The sequence below is a fragment of the Boleophthalmus pectinirostris genome, unplaced genomic scaffold (genome assembly GCF_026225935.1).
Source record: "Boleophthalmus pectinirostris isolate CB_2022bp ecotype Guang Dong unplaced genomic scaffold, ASM2622593v1 HiC_scaffold_17, whole genome shotgun sequence".
NCBI classification, from domain to species: domain Eukaryota; kingdom Metazoa; phylum Chordata; class Actinopteri; order Gobiiformes; family Gobiidae; genus Boleophthalmus; species Boleophthalmus pectinirostris.
In genome coordinates, this window is record NW_026571115.1 from 6,189,042 (window position 1) to 6,206,878 (window position 17,837).

Below are 17,837 nucleotides of genomic sequence, written 5' to 3' on the forward strand. Positions count from 1 at the left end.
GTGTCATGTTAAGTGTTGTTCTGAAGAAAACCACAGAATGATAGAGTGAACCTGAGGAGAAAACAATCAGACTTTGTTGGTGTCGGTGAAGAGTTTAGATCCTCTCTCCTCCCTGTGTCTCCGCTGTGGGCGGGACTTCCTCACCCGTTTCCTGCAGAAGGAGAAGGAAGTGAGGAAAGAGAAATGAGACGCGGCCACAGACTGAAATATCTGGACACCTGCTGCTCTGGGACGGAGCATGTGTCAACAGGCAACGCTTGTAAATCACTTTTATAATTACAAAGGCAGATTAAATACACTCATTATTATTATTATTATTATTATTATTATTATTATTATTATTAGAGATTCATGTTTTTGTGCTTTGGGCCAGTGGTCAAATTCAAATGACAATAATTTGGCTTTACAAATGAAAAGAGCCTGAATAGAAAAAAGTGTATCTTTTCTCCCTCGGCTTGGTACTCCTCTCCTCTGACTATACTCCAGTTTCCTTCAGCTGATACTTCCCTCTGTGGGCTGGTACTCCTCTTGTCCAACTGGTACTTCTCTCATCTGGCTGGTACTCCTCCCCTCCTCCAGGTGGTACCCCCTCCTCCAGGTGGTACTCCTCACCTCCAGCTGGTGACCCCTCCTCAGGCTGGCACTCATCTCCTCCTCAGCGTGGTACTCCCCTCCTCCAGCTGGTGCTCCTCTCCTCCTCCAGCTGGTACTCCTCTCCTCCAGCTGGTACTCCTGTCCTCAGACGGGTCCAGGCTCAGGTGTGGAGATGGGCCCCTGGGCTCCTGACAGGTGGCCCCAAAGACATCACAGGATGGGTCAAATGCAGAGGACACATTTCCTAACAAGTGCAATGTGGTGGAAAATTGAAGACTTCTAATTTGTTGCTGATTTGTAAAAAGAAAGCTTGAAATGAGGTGGCAGTTAATCTGAAGTCTGAGGTTCAATCAGCACTACTGCTATTACATATGTTGTGTCCTTGGGCAAGACACTTCACTCCCTTGCATCTAATTAAACCAATTTGACGTGTGTAGTGTGTGTGAAGGTTTTGCATCAGTAATACACAAACTTTATGCCTCAAATTCAAAACATCTCAGACAATTTCAGGCTTTGTGAAGACCATTTTTGTCTAAACAAGTTTAAAAGGTTTTAACAAAGACTAAATCTAGACCAAACTACAACTCTAGAGACTAGAGACTGTGTTCTTAACCGGCTTTATACCATGTGCTTTAGAACCATGCGCCCATTCCTACATGCAAATAATTATAATGCAGAGTCATTTGGGCGGCAGCTAATAATTTTAGGGGTTTTTTTTAGATTTGACAACTTTTTTGTACATTGACCATTCTCTAACACATTTTAACCCAGTAAAGGCTGAAAAATGGAGTCTGAAAGCTTCTAATTAAGAATATTTATGAATAAAGCTGAATATTGTAAGAATAAATAAACTAAACCTGGACTGGATCACCAATAAAATGAGCTACATTTAGGACCAAATGACAGCAGGTGTGAGCTCTCCTCTAGAGTCTGGACAGTCCAGATAACAGGAACCCAATCAAAGTGGGATTTCAATATTGCAATAGTAGACGAGTCACAATTATTCTGATAAATAATTGCAGCTCTATTGGTCAGTAGAATTCCAGAGACCAGAGACAAGACCAGACCAGAGACTAGACCAGACCGGAGATTAGAGACCAGACCAGAGACTAGAGCAGAGAGTAGGACCAGAGAGCAAAAACCACAGAGAGATGAGTGTCCCAGTAGAGTGTTTATTGGCTGCATGTAAAATTGTGCTGTACAGGGCTGTCACACACTGGAGCCTCACACACATATGTGCCTCAGACACATGTGAGCCTGACACATATGTGAGCCTCACACACATATGAGCCTCACACACACATATGAGCCTCACACACATATGAGCCTCAGATACATGTGAGCCTCACACACATATGAGCCTCACACACATATGTGCCTCAGCACACATGTGAGCCTGACACATATGTGAGCCTCACACACATATGAGCCTCAGATACATGTGAGCCTCACACACATATGTGCCTCAGACACATATGAGCCTCAGACACATATGAGCCTCACAACACATATGAGCCTCACACACATGTGAGCCTCACACACATGTGAGCCTCAGACACATATGAGCCTCAGACACATGTGAGCCTCAGACACATGTGAGCCTCACACACATGTGAGCCTCACACACATGTGAGCCTCAGACACATATGTGAGCCTCAGACACATATGAGCCTCACACACATATGAGCCTCACATACATGTGAACCTCACACACATGTGAGTGAGATCTGACACGGTGTAAACACATGAGTGGGACCTGTGGAGTCTGGGAGCACACAGTCTGACCCACAGACTGGATGTAGAAGTGGACTAAGGGAGTGTGGAATCATCATGTTTGACTTCAGTCTGAGGAAGTCAAGGCTGAGCAGTTCCAGCCGTCATGGGACCAGGAGCCGTTGGGCAAAGACACTCACTTCATATGTGCAGCTCGGTGGCTAGTGGACTAGCGAGTTAGATATATCCAGTCATATACTGAGTCTACAGCTGACCACACCACACAGTCTGGTTTTGGGTGACTCTGCCAGGCTCGCCCTTACACCTGCCATGTACCTGATTCACATTTGGCTCTTTCGATCCAAGCTCCTCACACAGAAACTTTCAGACTGAACATGATGTCAGGATTCAGATCACTTGCTAACAGCTACTGTTTTTAGTCTCAAGTAGAGAAGCCAGGAGCTTCAGTCGTGCCGCTTCACTGCTGCCTGAACAGAGACTAACGTCTTTAAGTCTCCAGTAATCACAACGGAGGAAAGGAGGTAGGAAAGGATATGAGGAACTAGGAGAGGTGATGAGGATAAAGGGAAGGAGATAAAAAAAAGAAGACAGAGGAAAGGAGGGCAGAGGGAAGGAGGCAGGAGAGGAGGCTGTATATATTTGTGCTGCGGCCCAGACTGTGTGTTCTGGAAGCTTCCACAGATCCACTGGTTCAGTACACAACATGGCCCTTATGGATTTGTACAAAATGTAAACATTCTTTGCCGTGATTTGGCCCCCATGAAGGGCCCCAGATCTCATGACCCCACTGTGAGGGCCCCAGATCTCATGGCCACACTGTGAGGGCCCCAGATCTCATGGCCACACTGTGAGGGCCCCAGATCTCATGGCCACACTGTGAGGGCCCCAGATCTCACCACACTGTGAGGCCCATCTCATGCCCCAGATCTCATGGCCATGGTGAGGGCCCCAGATGTGATCTCATGGCCACATGGTGAGGGCCCAGATCATGGCCACACTGTGAGGGCCCTCATGACACTGTGAGGGCCCCAGATCTCATGGCCACACTGTGAGGGCCCCATATCTCATGACCACACTGTGAGGGCCCCAGATCTCATGACCACACTGTGAGGGCCCCAGATCACATGGCCCCACTGTGAGGGCCCCTGACAGCAGTCTGAAGCCCCTGATAACATTAGCACTAGATCACATGACATACTGTCTTAGGGCCCGAGACCGAACAGTGAAGGCCCCAGATCACATGTCTGCAGTCTAAGGGCCCCAGATCACATGACCACAGCCTGAGGGCCCCAGATCACATGACCACAGCCTGAGGGCCCCAGATCACATGACTACAGTCTGAGGGCCCCAGAAACAGACATCAGTAGACGTTCAAAGCTGGAGCTAGAAAAATGAAAGCACTTTAGTCAGATGATGAAGCAATCGCTGCATTTTAGAAATTGAAAACGATCTAAAAATTAAATGTAGTAGTTTTGGAGGTTGTGATATCAAAACCTGGTGTGAATATATTCTTAAACATATTCAACTTTAGCTGCTTTTTGATAATAGTTAGCATGTACCATTAGCATCTGTGCCAAAATCTAAACAACTTACTTGAAAGTGTGTATGGGGGAAAAGCAAACTAGATGTATTTAGACGTTTATACTGAGACGTGAAAATACTCCAAATAGTTATAAAAAACAACATATTTCACTGGCCTCAGCCTTAATCTTATTGGTTTAAAATGCTAACAACTATGCTAACACAGTTGCTTGGAGGAAACTGTCAGCAACAATGCTCCGTCGACTGATGTCTATGGCCCCAGATCACATGAGCACAGCCTGAGGGGCCCCTGATCACATGACCGTGAGGGGCCCCCGAAGCTGAGTGGTGTATGAGCAGAGAAGGAGAACACATATGACACAAACTGCACATGGCTCGGTGTTAGCATGTTACACGTGTTAGCATGTCACACCGCGTGGAACTGTCGCAGTCCTCTTTTGGCTCTGAAAAAATAAAAATGACTGCTTTTCAGGGCCCCAACATTCGCCGCACAACCCCATCTCCTCAATAAATACACATTATTTAAATAAGACACAACTCAATGTCAATAAATAACTTAAATAAATAGAGGTATGTACAATGAAGAAAATGAACAGCGCCCCCTGGAGGGCTAAACCATGCACAGTCCGCCGCGGCTCCTGAGAGCCCACGCTGCTGTTTGGCACTGACTAATACTGGCCTGGTCACATGACTCAGCCAGAGAGGGCCGGGGCAGTGTGTGGATGTCACGTGCACATTTACACTAGAGCTCAAGTCACTCTCCACAACAAACATCTGTCTGCATCAGAAAAGTGTTCCATTCCACAGGAGAATATCACATCATCAAACTGTATGTTCTTGTAAAAAACATTCAAACTACATGACAAAGTGAAATTCCTCTAATCTCGTAATTCCATGATAAACGTAAAAGTTAAAGTAGAGACTTCCTGGGATCCAGAACACACTCATTCAATAGAGGCTTTGCACCGTCACGTGTCCCCATGGCAACGGTACCTACACCACCATGACACCGGGCACGATATCCCATTGACTTCAGCAGCATCCGAGAAACATGGGCAGGTTTTGTTGGGGATTTGGTTGTTCTAGACGCTCTGAAAGGGATAAAATGAATCGTTTCTTCACTGTTCCTCTGGAAATGACTCATCAGAAGCTCAAACAAGTGAATTATCAAAAAAAATACGCGGATTATAGCTAGCAAAAATAAACCACGAAGAGATTTCCTATGGTACCATCAAGACACACTCACGTCACTTTCATCAAGGTATTTGCTATTTAAATTCTTTCATAGCTTATTTAATGAAAGAAGCACATTTACTGAACTGAAATTTCATTAATTTATCCAGGAAAACCTGCACTAGTTTACGATTCAATGAACCCACACTGGGCTCCTCTGATCAACATGAAGCACGAGTCAAAGAGCTCTATGAGCCAAAACTCGAAAGAATCGGCCATGAAAAGATCCTCGCGAATGTTAGAAAGATCCACTCACAAAAAGTGATTCATTCTAGAAGACATAGTTGTGGATAAACAAGGCAATAAAGAAAACATGGTCCTACGACGAGTGACATGTTTATATGTGCACTGGAAGATACAGTTTCTACTGCCACTCACACTGCAAATGTTTTCTTTTTACATTTTAGTTCAGTAAATGTGCTTCTCTCATTAAATAAGCTGTGAAACAATTTAAATAGCAAATAGCTTGATGAAAGTGACGTGTGTCTTGATGGTACCATAGGAAATCTCTTTGTGGTTTATGTTCTCTAGCCATAATTCCCATTTTTTTCTGATAATTCTTTGTTTGAGCTCCTGATGAGTAATTTCCAGAGGAACAGTGAAGAAACGATTCGTTTTATCCCGTTCAGAGCATCTAGAACAACCAAATACACAACAAAACCTGCTCATGTTTCTCCGATGCTGCTGAAGTCAATGACATAGTGTGCCTGGTGTCATGGCGGCATAGGTACCGTTGCTATAGGGGTCGCGTGACGGTGCAAAGCCTCTATACGAAGATGTGAGTCTAGTCTCCAGTCAGTCTCCCCAGATAGGTGTGACTGACACGAGGATGAGCCAATCAGAGACACACGTCAGTCTGTATCAAAACAAATCTGGCTGCTTATGAGGTATGTTCAACTGTTCATGTGAGAGACGAGTACTTTTGTTTGTAAATGATGGTGACCAATGAGCTTCTTCTTCACTGAAATAAACAAATCTGATTGGACGGTGGTGTTTGATTTTGGCTGAAGATTTGACGGAGGGAAAAGAGAACAGACTGATATCCCTCTGTATAAAACATACAGACAGATATGACTCTGGACTGGAAAAAATGTAAAGAGTCGCACTTTTGTGGTTAAGTTCAGTGGTGGATACGGTGATTTTAGCCCGGCCCTGATGCGATGTTAAAATCTAACTTTTTTTTTCCCTTTTTCAGATAATGCAAAAAATATTGAGATTCATTTTTGTCAATATCAGTCACACCATGTACTGTATAACATGTAAAAATGTCATATCTTGTTCAAATCTATTCAAGTTATTTTGTAAAAACATCTGCATCTGTTTCTGGACCAGATGTCCAAGTGAAAAAACTTGAAATAAAGGCCTGTAAATAGCCTCTATACCCTTGTGTTCCCTTTATCGACTATAACCAATCCTCAGACATCCACAGACTGCCGGGCCCTCCCTGAGCGCCCATCACAAACCAACAACAGGAACCAAAAATTGAAAAAATCTAAACCGAAAGGCGATAGCGTCCACATTTCCGTCATTCAAAAAAAAAATGAAAGTCCGACCTGTCCGAAATCATGAATATTAATAATAAATAAGTCACAGACACATTCCTGGCAAACATCGTAAGTCGCAACTCAAAAACGGTGTATCAAAAAGCAGAGCCAATACTGAAGGAGCTGTAAACATGATCTCCCCACATCCTTCTGAGCACGGAGACAAGACTGGAGATGTCCCCGATGTCCAAATGTCCCCAGATGTCCCCGATGATGAGTCCACGGCGTACACGAGAAGCGCAGCGGCGTACTTACAGCGAGTGTTAGTAGTCTTAGATTCTGTACACGTGTGGATGGCCTCTCCTCTAGTCTTTTTGGCTGTACACGTCCTCCTCCGGTCTCTACAAGCCTACAAACTGTCCCCGTTTGTTGTGGCTCCGGGACAAGACGTCGTGGAGCTCCTGACCCCCAGCGGAGGGGCAGTTGGGTTTGGGGCCCCCGGGTTCCTGCTGGTCCTGCTGGGTGTGGGATGGCGCGAGGAGGAAGACAGAGGCGGGTGAGGGGGTGGGGGGTACAGCGGGGCTACTCGATGACCATGCAGTGGGGCAGGTGTTGGGAGTAGTACTTGAAGAGCTCGGCCGTGGCTCCGGGGCAGTTGGTCAGCTCCAGCTCTTCCAGGTCCTGTAGCTGGATGAGTCCGGACAGGCCCGTGGTGGTCAGAAGGGGGCAGCCTAACAGAGACACATGCATATCATCATTCTTACATTTCTTAAACTGAAAGTGAAGGTGGCAGTGTTGGAATTTTTGCCTACCAACCAGAGTTTGAAAGTCCTTTTGACAACCATCACATTACATGATAGAACATTCAATAATAGGTTAAAGAAGACCTGTTGAGCTTGTGTCTGCTCATTATGTTATAATTTGGACATTTTAAATCACAATATTAATCTACAATGACAAGTGGGCTGACTTCTGCATTAGAAAATTGCAGTGCCCAATGGGAGCTGACCTCACCATAAACATCATCAAAACAAAGAGCTGTGAAGTTGTCCTCAACTCTTGTGGACAGCTTCAGTTCACAGTAGCGAGCTGCCAAACTGAATACATGACACTGGCGCATCCTACACGAATCACAGATTAAGAAAATAAAACTGGAGAACGAAGTGCTTATGTCACAGTGGGTGTGAACTGATGGAGGAGTTGATCGAAAATGTGGCATCTTGAAAGTAAGAGATTAAAGATTACGCAAACAAATTACTCCAAACACAACTTGGTTGAGTGAGTAAATGGTGAGGGGAAACAACTAGTACATGGTTCAAAGCTTTGGAGTGATGATTTTGCGGGTGCTGCTTATGATGTCACAGCTGTCACAGATGTCTGTGCATAGCTCAAGGTTATCTTCAGTAAAACATTTTCTTTCAAAAGCTGGTAATTCAATTCAGTCATTGGAGTTGTTGACATATTCACATCAACTTAAACATGAGCACTGCTGAAACGTACTCTTCTATGATTATCTCTCATGTGGACTACTGCTGCTGGTCACTTGCTCCTCCACACTTTGGACACTACTGAAAATCTTAAAAAGGGTTAAAAAAACACCATTCCTGTAGTGGGCGCACATGCCCTGTCTGACTCGTGGTTAATGTTTTTAGCAGGTTGCATCAAACTACTCTTTGGGGGGGTTAAGTTGGCTGTAATATTGTTACAGTGACAAATAAATGCATGGACTATCCAAGGAAATACTGTCTCATCTCTGCTATCCTGCACCACGCTGAGCAATGAACGGCTTTAACTCAGAAGTCCCGTCTTTGTTCAGCCCTGGAGCTGCCCGGAGGCTCCTCTTTGTCCTCCTCAACCAGGAGCCACAGCCTTAACAAGAGTTATGTTCTGAAATATCACGACTATTGGACGTAAACAGGATAATTCACATTTAAAGAGCTTGTCTGAACTGGTCATGTGCAATAATGTGCAGTGTGCAATAATCCAGTGTGTTTACATTCATGTTGTATCAGGCTTGTTCATTAACATGTATCATCTCAATCAAATCAATAAGTGAATGAATCAAATGTGTGTAAAATCAGAGACTAGTGATAAAAAACTGCATAAAGAAAAAACAATGTGAACAGATAAGTGCAGGTGCGTACCTGCCAGTGACAGCAGGCGCAGACTCCTCATCCCAAACAGGTGCTGCAGCCCAAAGTCCTGTACCTGGACAAAAGCACCAAGAGACACTCAGGACACTTACTCTTGACTCTATCATTTCACATCTGACGTCTGCTGGTGACACTAAGTGTAATAAACACAACTTTAAACGAAAACTAACATTTGTCAGGATGGACAATGTGAAACATGACATGAGACACACACAGAGACAGACAGAGGGGCCCTGCTCTTACACACACACACAGAGGGGCCCTGCTCTTACACACACACAGAGGGGCCCTGCTCTTACACACACACAGAGGGGCCCTGCTCTTACACATACACACAGAGGGGCCCTGCTCTTACACATACACAGAGGGGCCCTGCTCTTACACATACAGAGACACACAGAGGGGCCCTGCTCTTACACATACACAGAGGGGCCCTGCTCTTACACATACACAGAGGGGCCCTGCTCTTACACATACACAGAGGGGCCCTGCTCTTACACATACAGAGACACAGACAAAGGGGCCCTGCTCTTACACATACAGAGACAGACAGAGGGGCCCTGCTCTTACACATACAGAGACACACAGAGGGGCCCTGCTCTTACACACACACACAGAGGGGCCCTGCTCTTACACACACAGAGACAGACAGAGGGGCCCTGCTCTTACACATACAGAGAAGGGCCCTGTTCTTACACATACAGAGACAGACAGAGGGGCCCTGCTCTTACACACACACACAGAGGGGCCCTGCTCTTACACATACACAGAGGGGCCCTGCTCTTACGCATACACAGAGGGGCCCTGCTCTTACACATACACAGAGGGGCCCTGCTCTTACACATACAGAGACACACAGAGGGGCCCTGCTCTTACACACACAGAGACAGACAGAGGGGCCCTGCTCTTACACATACACAGAGGGGCCCTGCTCTTACACATACAGAGACACACAGAGGGGCCCTGCTCTTACACATACACAGAGGGGCCCTGCTCTTACACATACAGAGACACACAGAGGGGCCCTGCTCTTACACACACAGAGACAGACAGAGGGGCCCTGCTCTTACACATACACAGAGGGGCCCTGCTCTTACACATACAGAGACACACAGAGGGGCCCTGCTCTTACACACACAGAGACAGACAGAGGGGCCCTGCTCTTACACACACAGAGACAGACAGAGGGGCCCTGCTCTTACACACACAGACAGACAGAGGGGCCCTGCTCTTACACATACAGAGACAGACAGAGGGGCCCTGCTCTTACACATACACAGAGGGGCCCTGCTCTTACACACACACACAGAGGGGCCCTGCTCTTACACACACACAGAGGGGCCCTGCTCTTACACACACAGAGAGGCAGAGAGGGGCCCTGCTCTTACACACACACAGAGGGGCCCTGCTCTTACACACACACAGAGGGGCCCTGCTCTTACACACACACAGAGGGGCCCTGCTCTTACACATACACAGAGGGGCCCTGCTCTTACACACACACAGAGGGGCCCTGCTCTTACACATACAGAGACACACAGAGGGGCCCTGCTCTTACACATACACAGAGGGGCCCTGCTCTTACACATACAGAGACACACAGAGGGGCCCTGCTCTTACACACACAGAGACAGACAGAGGGGCCCTGCTCTTACACATACACAGAGGGGCCCTGCTCTTACACATACAGAGACACACAGAGGGGCCCTGCTCTTACACACACAGAGACAGACAGAGGGGCCCTGCTCTTACACACACAGAGACAGACAGAGGGGCCCTGCTCTTACACATACAGAGACAGACAGAGGGGCCCTGCTCTTACACATACACAGAGGGGCCCTGCTCTTACACACACACAGAGGGGCCCTGCTCTTACACACACACAGAGGGGCCCTGCTCTTACACACACAGAGAGGGGCCCTGCTCTTACACACACACAGAGGGGCCCTGCTCTTACACACACACAGAGGGGCCCTGCTCTTACACACACACAGAGGGGCCCTGCTCTTACACATACACAGAGGGGCCCTGCTCTTACACATACAGAGACACAGAGACAGAGAAAGTACCTGGCAGCACCAGCGCAGGTAGAGGCTGCGCAGGGACGACATGGTGGACAGGTACCCCAGGCCCGTGTCTGTGATACGCACACACCTGGAACACAAGCACAAGAAAGGTTAGGGTCAGGAGAGTGGGTCAGGGTCAGAAGAGTGAGATTAGGGTCAGGAGAGTGGGGGTTAGGGTCAGGAGAGTGGGGTTAATCAAATCAAATCAAACTTTATTTATAAAGCACTTTTCATACAAAATGCAACACAAAGTGCTTTACAGTGATTAAAAACAGTCCCGCATTTCCAACCACCCAACCACCCACCCACCAACCCAACCCCCGCACCCCCAACCCCACATAGTCAAACAACCCAAACACACACACTCACATACACACAAACATGCACACACACACACACACACTCACACTCACACGCTAAAATACATAACCGGACACAATAAAATGTGAGGCTGAATACAGGCGAACCAGTTGAGAAGGTTAGGGTCAGAAGAGTGAGGTTAGGGTCAGGAGAGTGGGGTTAGGGTCAGGAGAGTGGGGTTAGGGTCAGAAGAGTGAGGTTAGGGTCAGGAGAGTGGGGTTAGGGTCAGGAGAGTGGGGTTAGGGTCAGGAGAGAGTGGGGGTTAGGGTCAGGAGAGTGGGGGTCAGGGTCAGGAGAGTGGGGGTAAGGTCAGAAAGTGAGGTTAGGGTCAGCAGAGTGGGGTTAGGGTCAGGAGAGGTCGGTCGGGGGGGTTAGGGTCGGTCGGGGGGGGGTTAGGGTCAGTCGGGGGGGGTTAGGGTCAGTCGGGGGGGTTAGGGTCAGTCGAGGGGGCTATGGTTGGTCAGGGAGGTTATGGTCGGTCGGGGGGATTAGTGTCAGTCGGTTTGGGGGGGCTTAGGATGAGTCGGGGGAGTTAGGGTCGGTCGGGGGGGTTATGGTCGGGTGGGGGGGGTTAGGGTCAGTCAGGGGGGTTAGGGTCAGTCAGGGGGGATAGGGTCAGTCGGGAGGGTTAGGGTTAGATCTTAGTCTTGAGTGTAATATAAGGATGCTGCTTTTCCTACTTCGTGATACAATGTAAAGTTTAATGTAACTCAAAGAAAATGGTGACATCGTGTTTTTGGCATATGACCACAGGGGGCACTCCGGCCCACACCATACACAAGTCCTGTCATGTGACCTGAACAACAATGGCTTAAACATGTGGTGATAATGACATGTCCGGGGTTCACACATTTCCCATTAGCATGTCTGCTGATGGGAAACAAAGGGCAGCCCCAAAACCATCAACAGGACATGTGCACATGGTGAATGGGCACAGTCTTATATAGAGCGCTTCCACCTTTTTTACATCAAGTATTCACCCATTCACATACATACACGCACACACACGCACGTACACTCACACACACACACACACACACACACACAGCAGAAATGTAACCCAAGACACACACAATGACGGTGGGTCAAGGTGGTCCTGTTGTCATGCTGTTAGTCATATACAGAGGACAAACGTTACCATGGAAACCCCAGTACACAAGAGTAGAGTGTGTGTTCTGACCGGTCAAGCACCAGCTCCTCCAGCTTGTGCAGGTCACAGGCGATGTACTCCAGGGCCATGTCGGTGATGCGCGGGCACCAGGACAGGTCCAGGCTGCGCAGCTTCCTCAGGTTTTCTGCCACCAGCTCCACCCCGTCGTCTGTGATCTTGGAGCAGCCTGACAGGCTCAGGGCGGTCAGGTTAGGCAGACTGTGCACCATGTTCACCACCCCATGGTTAGTGATCTCCCAGCACGAGTGCAGGCGCAGGGTGTGGGTGGTGTAGCCCTGAGGGGCACAGACAAAACTAGGGCTGAGAAGACACTCATATAATGTCCATGTTATCTACTAGTGCTCATCTCTGACAGCACACATATACAATAATCACTATTTGGACTTATTGCTCAATAAATGAGAGATAGAACTAGTGATTATAGGGCTCAGTCTTCATATTATTATTACTTAGATTTCAGCTGTAGAGGGCTAATTATTGGTTCATTCTGTTCTAATAATTACACTTGTAATGTGCTTTACGGGCTGTGGAAGCCCCTCAAAGTGCTGCACTGTGTCATTCTTCACTCCACTCTGTGGTGGTAAAATACTATTGTAGCCACAGTTGCCCTGGAGCAGAGTGGCTGAAGCAAGGCTGCCAATCTGTTCCGTACAACCACCAATCACTCATGTACACACCACTTTCATACTAGGCAATGTGAGTGAGGTGTCTTGTAGAAGAACACGACAGAACAGAATCAGTCCTTCGATCTTCGGGCTGGGGGATCACTACTCTAACCACTGAGCCACTGCCTCACCCATTTTGTTACAGCTCAGGCCTTTTACTGATGCAGTCTGAAACGTTTCCTGTGATTCTTCTGCTTCACATGTTTGTATCAGAGGCATCTGAACATATATTGTGAGCAATGCAATGATGCTTCAAAAGGACAGCCTACTGTGACTTTAATATTGTGTCTTTGCTTAAGACTAAAACTGTGCAGAGAGAGATTTGTGGTAACAATCCTGAAAGAACAGTGCACCTTTATAACAGACGGACTGGACCTCTGAGTCCTGGACTGTTGGGAGAGAAATGTACACACATACAGTGTCCTGTCCCGGAATGACTCTCGCTCACTCACAAATCTTACTGAATATTTGACTATGATCTATCAGCTGTTACTGTGTGTGTGTGCATGTGTGTGTGTCTTCTCACCTGCTTGGCGGTGAAGTAGGCCATGGCGGTGTCAGTCACATGGTAGGCCTGCAGGCTGAGCTCGGACAGGTTGGGCAAGAGCTGCGAGATGGCGGCGATGGCGTCATCGGCTACGTTGATGCAGTCGCTGACGCTGAGGGAGGTGAGGCGGGCGTTCAGACTGGACCACAGCCCCGCCTCCGTGAAGTCATTACAACCAGACAGCTCCAGGTGCATGAGGCCCTGCATCTGCTCCAACATCACCTGTCGCAGAAGAACGTAGTGTGACTGGTGCCTCTGTGTGCAGTGGCTGAGGATGAAGAGCGTAGTGTGACTGGTGCCTCTGTGTGCAGTGGCTGAGGATGAGGATAGTCACATGTGTCATAGACTTGAACAGTGAGGAGAGCACAGCTCCTCTCTCAGGACTCCCCTCAGAGCTCCTACAGCCAACCTGAGGATCTGGACCTGAGAGGAGCAGAGGAAGCACATGCAGCCATCCCAGCCATCACCATGGCAACCAGCCCCTCGTCCCAGAATAGCAGCCAAAGCATGGAAGAGAGTGAGTGTATCAGAGCACAGCAGAGCACTGCACAACACAACCATCCCCACCTGTATATTTACACAACCCCATGTCCACATGAGCTACTACTACACTGTACACATGACTGTGATTCAGATGGTACACACAGGTGTCATATAAGCTTCATCTATAGACAGCATCCTGTTATGAAGTGGCGGTCAGGACTCACCTCCAGCCCTGCGTCTGTGATAGTGGACCTCTTGAGGCTCAGGGACCTCACTCCCTTCTTGGACAGGGGGTAGTTGTCTATGAACTCACAAATGTCCAGGTCTGACACCCCCACCAGACAGAAGGACTGGAAGCCCCGCAGGGCGAAGGCCTGCAGGCTCACAAACTCCTTCTCCCCGTTGGGCAACAGCATGTACAGCTCCTTGGCGTGCAGGATGGGCGTCACCCCCTCCCAGAACTTGGGCTGGTACAGGACTTTACGCCATGTCTTACAGACCTGCGCTAGGACGCACTTCTCAGCCGTGGTGAAGTACCAGAGCAGTCGGTTGAGCAGCTTCTCATCCAGCACCAGCTGTCGCTCCAGCAGCACGGGCTTGGGCAGGCTGAGAGGGGCCAGCCCCCGCAGGGAGGACTTCAGCCCCAGAGGCTTCCCCGAGTCCAGCTCGTTGGTCAGGAGGGAGGAGGTGGTGTCCAGGTGGTGATGGTGGTGGTAGTGCAGGGAGGTGGAGGGTGGGGGCAGGATGGCGGGCACAGATGAGGACTGGCACAGGCGGTTCTTGGCGGCAGGAGTGCCCTTGGTGATGCTGGCACTGCCCAGGCCGTTGGGCTGGGTAGGGGGTAACTTCACCAGACCATTGCGAGTCACGCAGGTCGACTTGAGCTCGCTGGGGCTGGACATGTTCAACACTGGACCTGCAGGTCACACAAGCAGTTTACAAGCATGTTAGGAACAGTAACATCCTAGTATAAATACACATGCTAGTACTGGTATAAATATACATACTAGTACAAGTATACATACTAGTATAAATATATACATACTAGTACAAGTATACATACTAGTATAAATATACATACTAGTATGAGTATACATACTAGTATAAATATACATACTAGTATGAGTATACATACTAGTATAAATATACATACTAGTACAAGTATACATACTAGAATAAATATACATGCTAGTACAAGTATACATACTAGAATAAATATACATGCTAGTACAAGTATACATACTAGAATAAATATACATACTAGTATAACTATACATCCCAGTATAAGTATACTAGTACTGTGTGTGTAAGAGTATACTAGTATACGTATACATTCATGCACACACACACACACACACACAGGTACTCTGGAGACATGTCAGAAGTTTATTTTTCATTGACTACTGTAGATGTGAGTCACAGACACAGTCTGAGAGGATCAGTGCTGTGTTTTCTAGGCAGCTGGTACTGTAGTACTGTAGTAGTGTAGTAGTGTAGTAGTGTAGTAGTGTAGTAGTGTAGTAGTGTAGTAGTGTAGTAGTGTAGTAGTGTAGTACTGTAGTACTGTAGTAGTGTAGTATTGTGGCTCTCAGGACACTGGCCCTGGCCCTTCTGTCTGTGTGAGCAGGTGTGGGGCCCCTGAGGAGAGCCATGTGCTCTGTATATGAGACTGGAGAGAACTTAAACATGTCTTATTTGTGTTGTGATGCTGTTTGCTTGAGCTGGGCTCTGGTGCTCCCTCTGGTGGTGGTTGGTACACAGTTATGTAACTCCCTGATACAGGCCCAGCAGCAGCAGCCTCCACAATGCCAGCTGCCAAACTTTCTCTGTGCCCAGACCAGGAAAGAGTCCAGAGGGCAGAGTGTCCAGGGGGCACAGGGTCCAGGGGGCAGAGGGTCCAGGGGGCAGGGTCCAGGGTGCACAGGGTCCAGGGGGCACAGGGTCCAGGGGGCAGAGGGTCCAGGATGCATGCTCACGTCACAGACAGGCCTGGACAGACCACTATTTAGCTCCTTATAATATGTACTTTTTGTAATAGTTGCAGTATTTTGGAATTTACTTAATCATTTCAATAGTGGTCAATTTAATTCAAGCACCTGTCTCTTCCACCTGTCACTGCAGCCTTTACAACTTAAAGTACTTCAGAACAGTCCATCTCTGTGTACACGATACATGTTGTAACATCCCACCTCATAAAACTCTTCCACCAAATACCTGACCAACTATAAGAGTACACCAAACTCTACATCAAGAACCAGTGACTTACTACACTATATCTGTATTTCTACTGCTGCTTTCTTCTTCTTTACTTCCAACTATTGTGTTCCATTTATTTGGAACAAAAAACACCTCCAGACAGAACCTCCAGTTCCTCCAGAGGGAACCACTAACTCTTCCTAACAGAACCTCCACTTCTTTACATAGCATCCACTTTCTCACAGAACCAGAACCACCACCTTCAGACAGAATCTCCTCCTAACAGACCTCCTCCTGACAGACCCTCCTCCTAACAGACCTCCTCCTGACAGACCCTCCTCCTAACAGACCTCCTCCTGACAGAACCACCTCCTGCTGACAGAACTTCCTCCTGACAGAACCTCCACTTTTTTACGTCCACTTCCTCCACTTTCTCACAGACCACCACCTCCAGAGAATCACCTCCGGACAGACCCTCCTCCGTACAAACCCTCCTCCAGATAGAACCTTTCGAGGTATGGAGGAAAAGGTTCAGAGGAGGCACTGAAGTACAGAGGAGGTAAACAGAATGTAGTGATGAGGCACAGAGGAGGTGCTGAGGAGGAACCGAAGGAGACGAGGGACAGTGGAGGTGCAGAGGACGGACAGGGGAGAGGAGGGGGCCTACAGTGGAGGTACAAAGATACAACCCTCCTGTGTGGGACCAGCCCCCTGCCCAAACCTGCCCCACGTGACCCGTGTTCATTCATACTGTGTGTAGGCCCGTGTGAGGATGCTGGTGCTGAGGCTGTAGGCTGTGGAGCTCCACCTGCCTCAGAACAAACCAAACCCGTTACATCATAACGCTCCGGTCATGTCCCCGTGGTGTGCCGTGGTGAAAGGCCCACCGCGCGGCATCTCCAGCCCCAAAGTCGCGCTGTGAGAGCACAGCGTGCGGCCCTCCGCTCCATCACATCCAGAGCTCCACAGCCCCAGCCCGCCCAGCCCCACGGAGCCGCTCCATCACAGCCCCCGCAGGTACAGGCCCACGGGCCGGGCCGGAGCAGCGCGGGGACTGGTGCACGGATGAAAATCAAAGCGGTTACGTCAGCGGTACCGCTGGCGTCATGTTTTTGTTAATGAAAGTCAGGCCGATGCGGTGGATCCACAGGCCGCGGCGCGCACAAAGAGCACCGCCATCAGCGCTCACTGCGGCTCTGCCCCTCTCCAGCCCCGGTCCAACCCCTCTCCTCCCCAGCCCACCGCTGCCCACACCGGCCTTACCTTCACATAGAATCCTCTGGAGCTTTAATCCATGATCCCGGTGCTCCCAGCGCTGCGGCGGGTGCGGAGTGCGGAGCGGAGCAGAGGAGGCTACGCGCGGAGAGATGCCGTCCTGCCCATAGACCCGAGCCGAGCCCCGACAGCACGAGCCGCGCTCCTCTGGACCAGCGCGTGTGATCTACAGGCTTTGTTTGTTTTGGCTCAGTCCTTCTCCACCACACTGAGCCTCTGTCTCGTAATTTCTCTTCAGCACGCTCCAACGCACGCACGCGCGCAGCGCAGGCTTCGTGTCATTTAAAGAGATAGCAGCTGGAGCAGCGCGTGCACGGCCGAGCCTGCGTCCTGC

At 48.7% G+C, this 17,837-nt stretch overlaps 1 protein-coding gene across 1 annotated transcript in view; it reads right to left on the bottom strand.

Moving 5' to 3' along the window:
• Nucleotides 1-7,169: 7,169 nt before the first annotated feature.
• Nucleotides 7,170-17,837, bottom strand: part of fbxl16 (F-box and leucine-rich repeat protein 16) — a 24,292-nt gene continuing 13,624 nt past the window's right edge. The window contains exons 2-7 of the mRNA XM_020933101.2: nucleotides 14,257-14,948; nucleotides 13,529-13,771; nucleotides 12,347-12,612; nucleotides 10,810-10,894; nucleotides 8,732-8,795; nucleotides 7,170-7,318 (exon numbers count right to left, since the gene is read on the bottom strand). Coding sequence (XP_020788760.2) covers nucleotides 7,170-7,318; nucleotides 8,732-8,795; nucleotides 10,810-10,894; nucleotides 12,347-12,612; nucleotides 13,529-13,771; nucleotides 14,257-14,934 — 1,485 coding nt within the window. The 5' untranslated portion in view covers nucleotides 14,935-14,948. The remainder of the gene's footprint in view (nucleotides 7,319-8,731; nucleotides 8,796-10,809; nucleotides 10,895-12,346; nucleotides 12,613-13,528; nucleotides 13,772-14,256; nucleotides 14,949-17,837) is intronic.